This window comes from Pygocentrus nattereri, chromosome 17 (assembly GCF_015220715.1).
Source record: "Pygocentrus nattereri isolate fPygNat1 chromosome 17, fPygNat1.pri, whole genome shotgun sequence".
NCBI lineage: Eukaryota > Metazoa > Chordata > Actinopteri > Characiformes > Serrasalmidae > Pygocentrus > Pygocentrus nattereri.
In genome coordinates, this window is record NC_051227.1 from 17,265,060 (window position 1) to 17,280,319 (window position 15,260).

Here is a 15,260-nt window from a genome sequence, read left to right on the forward strand (position 1 = left end):
TTTTTTATTCTTATTATTTGTTTTGGCTAGTTTATTTTTATGAACAGAGACCTACAGATTAATATAGTAAAGGAAACTCATCCTCCCCGCTCAGAGAGAGCGAGGCCACTTGTGCTGGTCACAGATGGCTGTGGCATCACTAGGGATGGAACGCACAATCTCCTGATGATAGAGCAAATGATTGGATAGTGAATGTAAAACTCAGAGAGCAGTTCAGATCAGTAAGTGCTTACATTTCACTTACATTTCTATTCATTTGTTTTCTTGTTCCATTACCTACAAACTAAACTGGGGTATTAATGAGCAAAGTGTATATTAAACAGCAGAAAAGCCCATTTTTGAACCAGCCTTTAAGAGAATGGCTCTGTGCTCTTGCTCTCACAAAGGGAAAGAGCGTGTAAAAGGAAAGTGTGTGTGCTGTATGGATGAGGCTCAGGCTGTAAGAAGGAGGGTCTGCAGGAGGGAAGCGGTGGGCGTGCGAGCGGCTGCTGTTTATTCATCAGTGAGTCCTGAATATTCATGACATCTGCTCTGCATATTCTTTTGTGCATTTCTCTGCCTTCTCTCTCTGGAGCTCGTAAAGAAAATCTGTCGGACACATGTGGAGCACACACTCATACACACAAGATGTATTTTATTTACACAGCCTTCTTGTATGTTACGAGCTGTCATACAGACATGACTGATAGGATTTTGCTGGTTCCAGTACTGTATAAACGTCAGACACCACCCCTCATTTATTTAATTTCCAGTCAAAACAGCCATTAAATAGAAGTTCTTCATTTTTTGACATACTGCTGAGGAGACTAGAGGCAAGATATCCACTTTCATGAGGAAGGAAAAAGTCAAAGTGTAAAAACAGGAGCTTCCATAACTGGAATTCAAAAAACACTTAAAAGCTCCAGAGCAAATGAGCCTCCTAACAACCACCTGAAAGATCTGGTCGACACCAACACTGCCCCATCAGATAAACAGCACTGAAAGCTTTTGTCTTTGAGAGAGAGGAGAAAATCAAGCTGCTTCAGATCTGAAAACATGCACAGGTGTTTCCTTCCACTGTGAGAAGATGACTCAGCACAGTGGGTCTGAAAGGACGTGGAGCTGTTCAAGAAGAACCTCACTGTAAAAAGGAGATGCACATATCAAACAAAGAAGCTGAACGATGGACTGACCACCCCAGACTCCAGACCTCAACGCCACTGAATGGGTTTGATTACTTCAGAAAAAGGTCAACCAGCTTCTAAGACTGAACTTTGTAAATATCCCTGGGGATTTCTATGAAAAGCTGAAAGTGATTCCCCTGAAAAGAGCAGAAGCTGTATGAACGCATGTTTTCTGCTTTTTTTCCTGACTCTGAAAAATGAATACGTTCAATTAAACAAACAAATTAATAATTAACACATTACATTAATTAAATAAAGAATAAATGCTTTATTTTAAAAAAACATTTGAATTTTTAACCATTTACTTGGTGATGTCTCAATAATAAATGAACATTTTCAAATGTAGAAATGTAATCATTAATTATATTTTGTCAATAATGTGAAATATGAAGCATTACTTGGGTAAACATTATAAAGGACTATTTATTTATAAGTATTTCATCCAGTTTAAAATGATTAAATTGTTACTTACAGTCTTATTACTTTCCTTTAATGTTTAGTAAACATTATACAATAATATAGTAATATATCATCTAGATTAAAAAAAAATCCCTGTTTTTGTTTTAATTTCTGTTTTTCTGCATCATTTGGACACGGCAGTTGTGTGGAAGTTTCACAATGAACAGACCAATAGAAATGCTCCAAGAGTGCTGAGAATGGCATCTTATGTTAAAAGTTAAGACGTTAAGAACATTTTTGGTCCTCTACTGTAGAGCTTTCTTTTTTTTAGATAACAATGACACATTGTTTTAAGCAATAATAATTATTACATGGTGATGTCATTACTACACTGGTCATATATGGTATTATTTACTGTGCTTAAGTACAATGCCTTTACTTGATGTCACCAAGAAAATGCTTAATAATTTAAATGATAACACTTATTAAAGCAAGTGACAATAATTGATAAGTGATAATTATATATATATATATATATATATATATATATATATATATATATATATATATATATACACACACACACACACACACACATATTTTAATAGCAGTGTAACATCATGGCAGCATGACATTGTAGTGGGTGCGTGTGAAACCAGAGCTGCTCTGCATTGAAACCACAGATTGACTAAACTGTGTCTTGAACATCGCAGCATATCCTCTAACCGAGCGTTGACAGGTGTAGCTGTGTTGTATCTGTGTCCTGTCTCTCTCTGTGAAGGACAGATCAGTTGCACCATTTTCACTGAACACACAGAAACACTCATCTTTACTTTCACATCAGCCCCCCAAACTGAACTCGATTACAGCCTCATATCTGTCAGAGCAGCCTGAGTGATGGATGTGTGTGTTATAGTTGAGTGTGTTGGGGGTTAGAGGGGTGTTGACCCCAGGGGGGTTTGGGACAGACCCTTAAACCGTGTTAAGTCTGTCGGTCTGAGCAGAGAGAGATGGATCTGCTTGAAGGAACAAACCCACCGTCATGCTGCTGCGCTGCTGGAGACGAGTTTAGTTGTTTAACACACACACACACACACGCACACACACACACACACACACACGCACACACACACACACGCACACACATCTACACACACACACACTTAAGCCAATGGAAACCTGAGTAATTGGGAGAGAAAAAGGGTTCTGGGTATCAGAAACGTTTCTCAGTCCACTTCAAGTCTTAGTGGGATTATAACAGGGGGAGCTAACTTTATAATTACTGCTGTATACAAAAGTTTGAACACCCCAGTCAAACGATTTGTTTTGTTGATTTTATAAATGAAAATAAGTTAACACATCGTCTGCAGAGAACACATTTAAATGTGGCAGTTTTCTGAAAATGTTAGTGCGCAATTTCTATGTATTTGCTGAGTTTAACACGTTGCAAAAAATAAAATATTACAAAAATATAAAATACCTAATAACTTTTACACAGGCCATATTTCATGTTTTATTTGTCTCAAGTACATCAAGTTGAGCAAATAAATAGTAATTGTGTATTAAAATGTTGGTCACCTTATTTGGACGGTTCCCTATAAATGCTCTATAGCTGCCTTAAATCATTAACAAACTTTCTGGTGATGTTCATTTGATTATCAACAACATTAGGGTTAGGGTTAGGAGTAGATATAGGTTTTGCTGTGAGGTTAGAGTTAGGGTTAGGGTTAGGAGTAGATATAGGTTTTGCTGTGAGGTTAAGGTTAGGGTTAGGAGTAGATATAGGTTTTGTTGTGAGGTTAAGGTTAGGGTTAGGGTTAGGAGTAGATATAGGTTTTGCTGTCAGGTTAAGGTTAGGGTTAGGAGTAGATATAGGTTTTGCTGTGAGGTTAGAGTTAGGGTTAGGGTTAGGAGTAGATATTGTGAGGTTAAGGTTAGGGTTAGGGTTAGGAGTAGATATAGGTTTTGTTGTGAGGTTAAGGTTAGGGTTAGGGTTAGGAGTAGATATAGGTTTTGTTGTGAGGTTAAGGTTAGGGTTAGGGTTAGGAGTAGATATAGGTTTTGCTGTGAGGTTAAGGTTAGGGTTAGGGTTAGGAGTAGATATAGGTTTTGTTGTGAGGTTAAGGTTAGGGTTAGGGTTAGGAGTAGATATAGGTTTTGCTGTGAGGTTAAAGTTAGGGTTAGGGTTAGGAGTAGATATAGGTTTTGCTGTGATGTTAAGGTTAGGGTTAGGAGTAGATATAGGTTTTGCTGTGAGGTTAAAGTTAGGGTTAGGGTTAGGAGTAGATATAGGTTTTGCTGTGAGGTTAAGGTTAGGGTTAGGGTTAGGAGTAGATATAGGTTTTGCTGTGAAGTTAAGGTTAGGGTTAGGGTTAGGGTTAGGAGTAGATATAGGTTTTGCCTTGAGGTTAGTGTTAGGGTTAGGGTTAGGAGTAGATATAGGTTTTGCCTTGAGGTTAGGGTTAGGGTTAGGGTTAGGAGTAGATATAGGTTTTGCTGTGAGGTTAAGGTTAGGGTTAGGGTTAGGAGTAGATATAGGTTTTGCCTTGAGGTTAGGGTTAGGTTTAAGGTTTAGGGATAGATTTCATAAACTGTTTACACACTGAATTTCATGTTCAGTTGAATTTAATGGATATTTAGTGGGATGTTATTGAAAGGCAGACTGAGCATTTACAAAGCATCTATAGTTGAACCATCTAAGTAACATTCACCTTCAAGTTCAGTGGCATTTAATGACTATTCAGTTCAATGTTACTTAAATATATACTGAACATTTACAAAGAATCTGCAGTGGACCATCAAATAAAGTGATAACAAATGTTGCAGCAGTGTGTTCTCTGTGGGGGATGTGTTCACTAATTTTCACTTAAAATCAAGCATGTCACTTGACCAGGGGCATCCAAACTTTTGCATGTAACTATAGAATGCCTGTTAATTCTGCCTATATATAGTACTGAGCAGCCAGGAAACAGGGCTGAAAAGTGAATTGTTGTTGTGTTGAAGTCAGTGCAATATTCAAATGGGAAATGGATATATAAATAAATATATATATATATATATATATATATATATATATATATATATATTACATTTCTTACATTTGCACATTTTGTTACTTTTAATCAGTTTTTCTGTATTTTTAAGTAGCTTTAAGAGACTCTTGTAATTTTCCACTCTTGTGGGTGATCTGGAGTTTGGAATTATGAAGAGTTATGAAGAACAGAAGAAACTGCTACACACACATGCCTAAAGCCTGAGCTGCTGATAGTGTCTCTGAGTTTTGTTTGTGTTCTGATGCCGGCCTGGCTGCAGAGCCAAAGCTGAAACTGTTTTCTCCCTCAGTCACATTAACTCTGTTTGACTTTCTCAGCCTGGACAAAACAAGGTTCAGCACAAAAAACCAAACATGCAAACAAAGCAGGCTGGCGATTTAATCCAGAGGAAAGCCGAGGGAGAGATGTAAAGCATTCTTAATCCTGTTCTGATTCAGCTTGTATCTGTGGGACAGAAGGAGAGAGTGATGAAAAGACCCCGGCTGCTGACTAAGACCCTGGCTGCTCAAGTCACTTTATGTGGTTTTTCTTTCTATATTATTTTACATTTTAGTGTCGGTTCAGTTTTTAGGGTGGATGTTTTAGTTTATTAGCTATTATTTACAAAAAATAGGATTTAATTTACTTTTGTATGTTGTAGTTTTAGTTTTAAGTTTCCAAAGTATGATTACCATCATACTATGTGGAAAATAATAATAATAATAATATTTTTTGGGGGGGGGGTTGAGCTGTTTTTTGGTTTCATATTTGTGATATTTTAAATAAATATAAAAATATGGAAGCTGAAACTTAATTGAATTTGCCAATCCATTTAGGTTGAATAATGTTTTTTGTGTGGTGGGAACTTTTTTTTGTGTGGTGTTGCTGAGAACCTGTACACTGTAATGGTCATTCAGAGTGGTTTGATGTGAAACACTTCACTTTAGAGTAACTTCCAGATTTATTATCCCCACCTACATGTCTTCTGAGCTTTATGTGTGATAATGTTGATGGTTAAAAAGTGCTACAGCTGAAAAACGTCTATCTCAAAACTTCCAACAAGCTCTCAGGCTTCTAGCAAAGTATTCATGACCATTTAATATAATCACGCTCCGTGAGGAAGCTTTTAGAGGTGGATGTCTGGTTCCTATCACCACCACTGTGATTTCTGACTCAGCGAGTTTCTCTAGAACAGAGAATTTCACATCAAACCACTCAGAATCTCTTTGTTTACAGCTTAAACATGTAATTATACAGAGATTCTTAAAAATCTTTGTCTTCAAAAGTATTAATAATCCAGCTGTCATTTTGGAGCTAAAATAATAATAAAAACCCTAAAATATTGGGACCATTTTTCATACTGTTTTAGTCATTTATAACAGCAGCGATCTTCACAGCTGATTTTGCTTGCTTTCTTTTTCTTGAACCACATAAGATTTCCTGTATGTTGTTTTCAGTTTTAAGTTATTGAAGTAAATCATTAAAAGTAACAAAATTCTATCTTTGTCTCTCTGAAGCTCCCTCTACGGTGATGTCTGTTCAGAGTAAGGACATGACGCGGGACACCCTCACTCTGTTCTGGCAGGAACCTGAGAAACCCAACGGAGTCATACTGGAGTACGAGGTTAAATACTATGAAAAGGTGAGAGGAATGATGGGAGATTTGGTTAGTAGTTGTGTAGACCTTGAATCCTGAGGACACACTGAGGGGATAAACAGGAAGTCAGAGAGTTGACACGACTAAAATAACCATCAGACTTCCTAGTGTCTGAACTTCTAACCTTCCTCTTTCCTTCCTTTACCCATTACCCTCTCTCTCTCTCTCTCTCTCTCTCTCTCAGGAGCAAAATGAGAGGAGTTATCGCATCGTAAAGACAACGTCTCGTACCGTTAGCATAAAGGACCTGACCCCTCTGACCTCCTACGTGTTTCACGTGCGCGCTCGCACTGCGGCAGGTTACGGAGATTTCAGCGCTCCACTGGAGGTCATGACCAACTCAGGTTAGGAAAAAATAAATGCAAATGCACAAAACAATACTTTAAGATTTCAAAGTGTAGTATTAGTAGGAAGTCATCGTCATCATCATCATCATCATCATCATCATCACTTTAATTTAAATAGCGCATTTCCCAAGCTCAAGGATGCTTTACAATCAGAAAGTATTAACACAATATACAAAACACAGAACACACACACACACACACACACACACACACACACACACAAACACACTCCATGGTTTCCCACAGCTACACTGTAACAATTACTTCATGTGGTAACAAGTAAATTAACTAGTTTTATTCAACCTAAATGAATGCTTTGAATGAATGATTCTTTCAATCAAAGTAGTAAAGTTTAATTGCTTGTTACCAAACAAAGTCATTTTTAGGTAGATCTGATGAGCCACTTTTTACAGTGTGACTCTATATAGATCACCATCAGTTACGTAGCCTGGAAAGAGTCCTTAGCCGCAGGGAAAGTCTCACAGAGCAACTACGGTGTATCACGCAGGAGGCCGCACCAGGAAGCCTTTGAAAGCTGAAAATGTCCCCAGCAATGAAGGGGTAGTGTTTTCCTTCATGTGAACACCCCCAGTCCACACAGCCTCATAGCTGCAGTGCGGCGTAACCCCACGTAGGTGTCACTTAGGTTGCCAACGCTGCTCATGCAGCCAAACACTACCAGTCCAGGTAGCCCCACAGCTGCAGTGCAGTGTCAACCAAGCAGCCTGCCCTGGCTGTGATGTCATGTTGATCAGGTCCCCAGCAAAGAAAGCCTCATAGGCACGATACAGCATCTCAAGTCAATGAAAAACCGATGTAAAGCAGCAGCCATATTGCGCCAGTGTATTTATAGCAGAGTACACACACACACACACAAGTGTAGTATTTACAGGTACCCAGTTTATAAAATCAGTCCTTATAAACTTTAAACTTTTAAACTTTAAAAGCTATCCTAAAAGACACAGGAAGCCAGTGAGTCATTGTTTGGAAATGCTGCTACATTTTGTATGAGTAGTAGAGGAACAGCATTAGCATAATCAACATCAACACGTTTCTCTGCATCGCTCTGAGACAGAGAAGGCTGATTTATTCGGATGAGAGGAAAGTTATAATGAATATAATCATAATTATAATAAGACTAATAGCTGTCACAATACATCACAGCAGTAAAAGACGTAATACTAATGCGATCTAAATCAGTAATGATAATGAAAGAAGAAGCAGCTATATAAGTTCTCTGAGAAAATTAATTAAGTTAATCTAGTTTTGCCTGTAGCTGTCTGAAGCCTGGCGCTACCATTTTAAACAGTGAAACACATCAGACCACAGCAGATCAGCAATAAGCATTTCCATAGCCATAGTGAATTGTGTTCTGAATGTGCGCACATGTTCACTCAGACACTATAACAGAGCATAAAGGCTGCATGGAGCTTCTTTTATACAATGATAGGAAGCCCAGTAGTTCACAGAAAGCTCCTCTTCCACATGCTGAATGTGGACATGCATGCTCACCAACTACTCTAAGAGTAGATTTAAGCAGTTAAAGGAAACAAACACTAAGACTGTGATTGGATCACTGATCCAACCTGGAGAGAAATGAGACAGAAAATTAATGAGGCAACATAAATCTCTCTCTCTCCCACTCTCTCTCTCTCTCTCTCTCTCTCTCTCTCGCTGTCTCTCTCTCTCTCTCTCTCTCTCTCTCTCTCTCTCTCTCTCTCTCTCTCTCTCTCTCTCTCTCTCCCTCTCTCAGTGCCCTCTCCAGTGGTGGGGGAGGGTGTGAGCCCCACTGTCCTGCTGCTGTCTGCAGGTGGAACTATCATCCTCCTCCTCATCTTTGCTTGCACCTTCATCATCAGCAAGAGGTGATATATATATATATATATATATATATGTGTGTGCGTGGAAATATATCACTGCTGTCAGAACAAAACCTTGTTTCTCCATTTTTGTAGGTTTTCAGTTTTTGACATTATTTGAAAAGACGTGGTACACTTTACATTGTGTGTAAATTTCATGATGACTGGACCAAAAGAAATGACCCAAAATGACTAGTAAAAAAGTCCATTGACTTACATTAAAAGTGGAGTTTTCCTTCTCCTATAAAGTCTATATAGTTACCATTTGGAGATACGAGGTTTTGTTCCGACAGCAGCGATACTAAACTAATATCTTAAAATATATATATATAGTTTTTAAGATATTAGTTTTAGAAGAGCACAGGATTGGTTCCTGGCTCACTGCAGTTTAACCATTACATGGATTTGTTTAGTTCCATGTGCAGCACCTGATTTCATTTAGCTTCTTTTCAAAGCAGCCAGTAAATGTACTTAATACTTTTTTATTAACATCACAAAATATAATTATACCCGTTTTAGAGGTGTTTCAGTGGGACTATGCAATTTTTCCCTTAAATAACATTGATCAATATGATAAGTCAGCAATGAGAGGGAGGAGCCAGGAACAGGACACCATGACATCAGTTTAGGGGCTGCAAAAATAACTTACAAGTTATTTGTAAACCCACAATCAAGTAATGGTTTGTTTGTGTATTACAATGTCATGTTAATATATTCATTAATAATGCTACATACTTAATGCAATCCTTAAGTGCAATCCTCACCCTCAGATCTTTTCTTTTCCCACTTTGTTCTACAATACTTAATACTAATAATGTTTGCTATCCGGTGTCGACCTGAGGAGGATGGGTTCCCCTTCTGAGTCTTGGTTCCTCTCAAGGTTTCTTCCTCTTTAGGGAGTTTTTCCTTGCCACCGTCGCCGCTGGCTTGCTCATGGGGGCTCGGACCCGGATTTTCTTTTCTTTTCTCTCTGTAATACTGATTGTTCTGTAAAGCTGCATTGTGACAACACCTGTTGTAAACAGCGCTATATAAATAAATTTTGCTTGCTTGCTTGCTAATGGTCAATCATTAAGTAACAGCTAATAGATGTCTTATAATCTACTGTTATTATAAAGTTTTATTGAAATGTATGATCCATGGAATGCCCACTAGGGAGCTTTTAGAAAGAGGTAGAGGAAGGATAGATTAGATAAACTAGGTCAAGTCACAATGTATTGATTGTTTGTTTGTTTGCATTTATTTTGTTAATGTTTTTTTAAAAGTAAATGTTTACTATAGCCAACACTTACAGACTAATGCTGTGCTGCAGTTAAACAAGCTGTTTATTTTCAGGAGAGCAAAGTACAGCAAAGCTAAACAAGATGAAGAGAAACACCAGCCAGGTATGGTTGATTGACGTTTAATCACTCTGTTCCTGGACGCAGGGAGATCCTTGATTTTAAGTGGCATTATTGAATTCTGATTCTGAAACTCTGAAATAATTCTGAAAGTCTTAAATATGTAGATGCATATGCATGTCACTGCTGTCAGAAGAAAACCTGTCCTTTTTGGTTATTTTTCAGTGTTGTACAGATTTTGAAAATGCCTGTTGTCCTTTACATTGTCTGTAAATTCTATGATAAATTGACCAAACGAAAAGGTCCAAAGTTACTTGGAAAAAAGTCTGGTTCCATTGACTTACATTAAAAGGACAGTAAGTCTTTTCCTTCTCCTGTAAAATTACCATTTTGGAGATACAAGGTTTTGTTCCAACCACAGCGATATCCACATTGGTCAGTAAACTGGATTAGCATATGGAACCAGAGCTCCCTCTAAGCTGCTGTGTTTCCTATCACTGTATGAAAGAAGCTCCATGCCGCCTTTATTGTTGAATGCACTATTATAGTTTCTAAGTGAGCGAACATATTCAGTTCACATCGTAAACACATCATTGTTTTGGTTTTGCAACAATGAAGGCCACTGAAGTGTGAAATATATTCCTTTTTATGTCTGCTTGCTTAAAACACTAGTTTGCAAAACAAACAAAATAGAAAATGTATCATTTTTAACTTTGTTAGATTGTGTTGTTTACGTAGGCCAACAAGGACAGAAATGATTAATGTGATTTGCTAAATGTTTAGAAAAATTACACTGCATCAAATGAAATATGTTCATGTATTTCTGATTTGCTACATGTTGTTTTTTAGGGGTGAGGGTCTATGTGGACCCTTTCACCTATGAGGACCCCAACCAGGCCATCAGGGAGTTCGCTAAAGAGATTGATGCATCCTGCATTAAGATTGAGAAAGTCATTGGCATTGGTAGGTGGTGTTAATGCTGGGACAGAGCTGTTTCAAACTGAGTTTGCTTTTAATTTCTAACAATAAAATTTGATTTAAGAGTTTTTTGATCCTTTATTGATGATGTTTTGTATGAGCGTGCATAATACAGTGTACTGGCATGGTAGCTAAGAATATACAGCCACAGAGAAAATTAAAAATGGAAAGAAATAATTAGACAGTCAAATTGCCATAGAGATGAATTGAGAGTATGATGTTAAGTATACTTAAGTATGATATTAAAGGAACAGCTCACCAAAAAATCAAATGGACACAAGTTTCTTTTTTCTTCGATTGTAGTTACTTTTTAGCTACATTAGCCTAGTAGCTCTAGCACAAAGCTTCAAACAAACATCAAGGAAAAACATGTTTGAAGTAAAGAGGAAAGCTGCTGAGGTGTATATACAGTTTGACTGGAGTGTAGTGTGGTTAAACTGCATGTATGTGTGTGTGTGTTTGCGTAGGTGAGTTTGGTGAGGTGTGCAGTGGTCGTCTGAAGTTCCCTGGAAAGCGTGAGATTTGTGTGGCCATTAAAACACTGAAGGCAGGATTTACAGAGCAGCAGAAGCGGGACTTCCTGAGTGAGGCCAGTGTTATGGGTCAGTTTGACCACCCCAACATCATTCACCTGGAGGGCGTGGTCACCAAGTGTAAGTTAAAGCCTTAGAATTTTTAAAGTTTTAATCCATAAGCGCATAAAGGCCCTTTAAACTGTAAGGGTCTCCACACGTCAGTTTCTCATGAATATACACTAATTGTATAGCGGTTATTGAATAAATGATAGTAGATACTGTATGACATATAGTGCTTACTGAATAATTCATAGTAGAAACGGAATAATTTATGCTAGTTACTGAATTCGTTGTAGTTACTGAATGATTTGTAGTAGGTAATGAATAATGTATAGTAGATAATGAATGTATTGTAGATTATACATATATATACATTGATAGTATATTCAGAAAAAAATTTTATTGAATAATTTATAGCAGTTACTGAATATTTGTAGTAGACACTGCATAGTTTATAGTAGATATGCAGTAATTTATAGTGTTTATTGAATGATTATCAATCAATCAATCAAATAATCAATCAATGTTTATTTAAACTCATTGTTTACATTGACGAGGACCCTCATTTACAATGTATTAAATTTACAATGTAAATAAATAAATACAATAAGGATTAATTAGATTAGAAAAATGTAATTAATAAAATAAATAAAGAAATTAAAGATGCAAAACAGGTAGCTTGGCAACATTAAAATAAATAAGAACACAGTAATAAAAATGAAACAGTAACTAAAAACATCCCAAAAATCACTTTAAAACTGTAGTAAAATCAAGTAAAAGAGTTGCAGGCTGTTTGAAGGTGATTACTAACAGTAGTTACTGAATAATTCATAGTGCCTCATTGCCACACAAATATTATATAAGTATATTTATCCTTCCATATATACAAAAACCAAATTACAGAATGGCTTGTTTTAACTTCATTGTTTTTGTGATGTCACAGAAAACAACTATTCACACCTATCTGCCTATGGTAGTTTAGCTCAACCCAGTTACGCTGAGGTCATAAGGAGTGTTTCAGTCAAACTGCTTTTTGTACAAATTATGATACAGCGGAGGCAATAACAACAGAGTTCATTTACATGTATTAGTAACAAAACAGTCTGTTTAACCCTCGAGAGCGATGAAGAGACGCTGGAAATGGTCATGTTCAATGGTCAAGTGTATTATGGCTGTGTTTGGTGCATAAAATCACACAAGCATTATAAGTGGATCTCAGGGGAACAAATAACATGGAAGATAAATGTAAGTTGTACGTATTCCAGACCTCAAAAAAGTTCATTCATTGCAGCTATTTTTTTCAATGTGTGTGTGTGCGCGCCTGTGTGTGTGTGCAGCCATGCAAAACACCAACAAAGGCTTTACCGTCTTTCTCCAGCTCAAAGGTGCATACACACACACACACACACACACACACACACACATAAACACAGAGTTTGTGGGTTCCAGATGTAGTAGGTGTTGTAAAAAGCTCAGTAAATCCGGAACACTCTGAGAACCATTAATCACACTGTCACATCTAAATGTGTTTGCTGGGTTCAGCCGTCACCCTATATCGACTCCTCTGTAGCCTTCAGCCCTACCGCGGGGGTCTGAGAGAGAGAGAGAGAGAGAGAGAGAGAGAGAGAGAGAGAGAGAAGTGACTCAATGTGTGTTTGGGACGTTTGAGTGTCACCCTATATGTATGCATCTATAGCCTACAGCGTAGTGTGTGCTAGTATGTGCACACACATACTTCCTTTGGGTTAACATTTCTTTTTGGTTCCTGAGGTTAAGATTAGAGGTTATTACGAACAAAAAACTCTTATTGCCACTGTTAACTGTTTAATCTAAAGTAAATCTACCTAATTACATATTACATATTATTACTATATATTGATGCTTACATATTTTTAGGTAATGGATCATCTATGGTTGGTATTGTATATGTCATAGTATATATATATATATATATATATATATATATATATATATATATATTTGTGTGTGTGTGTGTGTGTGTGTGTGTGTGTGTGTGTGTGTGCGTGTGTGTGTGTGTGAAAGAGCAGTAAGTAAAGGGAGTGTAAAAGTCTTAGGGGGTCGGACTGTTACCTTATATCTCCACACAGCTGTATATTTCCCTCACACACACACACAAACACACACTCTGTGAACACATTATCATTGTAGCTTCATTTTGACATGCAACTACAGATGTTGCCATTTACAAAGTTCATTTTATGATGTACAGGTTTCGTTTTTTAATGGCTCATCATGCTCTGCTCTGTGACTGAGTCTGATGTGTTGAGTTCTGCTGTAAATGTCAATATTGCAGAGCTTCACTGTGAGAATGTAATAGTGAGATAAAGGTGAATTCCACTTATTTTTCAAAATTTCTGAACAGGTGAATGGTTAAGTTGTATCGGTTTGATGTGAAATGATTCATTGCACAGAAACTTCACAGTGATTTCTTTACAGTGGTGATGATAGGAACCAGGGGACACCAAGACAGTAACACAAATTTAGACGTTTCATTTAATATCCAAAACCAGCAGTGAACCTACTCATGTCTTCTGAGTGTTTATATGTAATTTTGATGATGGTAAAATAGTGTTAAATCTGAAAATAATATGTTTTTGACTTTCAACACCCTGCATGTGCATCTTTACCATGAATGAATTAAAAAGGCATTTAGATCAAACTTATCAGAACACTATCATCAAACAATTTCTAATACATCAGGTTTCATATTCATAACCATTTCATTTAATAACATTCTGTGTGGGAGCTTTTAGAGGCATTAAACTCTTCAGACATCTGGTTCCTATCACCGCCACTATGAACAGCTCTGACTAGGTTTTTCTAGACTAGAGCATTTTACACCAAACCACTCGGAATGACTCTGTTTACATATTAAACCATTTAAACAGTGTGAAAGCACTGTAAACAATTCTATGATAAATGTGCCTTTTTCAGGGTGTTGTATTGAACTAATTGCAAGTTTGTATTTGTTTTGTCTGCGAGAGGTGATGAGGTGAACAGATCAGAATTCCTCTGCAGCAGTTTCCCTTTAGTCTGTTCCACATAGTCATAAAATCACCGTCAATATAACAATCAATCTTTCACAGATTTGTATATTCACCCTTTCATGAAACTTGATTTAATGGAATATTTTAGTCATCGTAATCCTTTTAAAAGTAACCCTGCACCAGTTACAACCAGCTGGCCACATCAAAGGCTTTTCATTATTTATGATTCCTTGATGGTGATTGGAATACTGAACACTTCCAAACAGGCAGAAAGCAGCGCACACTCTATGAAAATGATCAGCGCTCCAGTTTTCATCTCTCAAATGTCCCTCAGAAACCACAAAAAAAAACCCTCGTAAGTCTCCTGCTCTTTGTTACGGCGATGGGGATGAATTTGAATGCTTAATTTGCATAATGTAAATGCCTGTGAATTAAATCTGAGTATGTAAATGAGGCCACAGCGAGAGCTCGGCCCACACTTTTTCTTCTCAGCTGAGCTTTCTTTCAGACACCAGGCTTTCCACTGTGTTCGTCCTGTCTTTTCTTTCTTACACCTTTTTATATGTTTTGTATATCATCACTGTGGTAACCAAAAACGTTAATGTTAACTTCACTGGGTAAGGAAAAATGTTTTTAACGGGACTTTTTGAATAATTTAAACACAGAAGTGGAAACAAAATCACTGTAGAGAATTTCTTGCAGTGGTGGTGATGGGAACCAGGAGTCACAATGCCTATAACACAAATCTAGCCAAATTTATTTACTATACAAAACCAGCAGTGAGCCTACTCAAGTCTTCTGAGTTTTATATGTAATGTTTATGATGGTAAAATATTGACAAACCTGAAAAATTAAGTTTGTGGACTATTTTGCTTATTTTGCATTAAACTCTTCAGATGTCT

The 15,260-nt window shown here is 37.1% G+C and overlaps 1 protein-coding gene across 2 annotated transcripts in view; it reads left to right on the plus strand.

Annotated features, from left to right (window-relative positions):
• The window catches only part of epha4l (eph receptor A4, like), a 69,918-nt gene that overhangs the window by 45,182 nt on the left and 9,476 nt on the right, over positions 1-15,260 (plus strand). For both annotated transcript variants that reach the window (XM_017722258.2, XM_037546623.1), the window contains exons 6-11: positions 6,112-6,236; positions 6,436-6,595; positions 8,352-8,463; positions 9,793-9,842; positions 10,647-10,760; positions 11,243-11,428. In XM_017722258.2, coding sequence (XP_017577747.1) covers positions 6,112-6,236; positions 6,436-6,595; positions 8,352-8,463; positions 9,793-9,842; positions 10,647-10,760; positions 11,243-11,428 — 747 coding nt within the window. The remainder of the gene's footprint in view (positions 1-6,111; positions 6,237-6,435; positions 6,596-8,351; positions 8,464-9,792; positions 9,843-10,646; positions 10,761-11,242; positions 11,429-15,260) is intronic.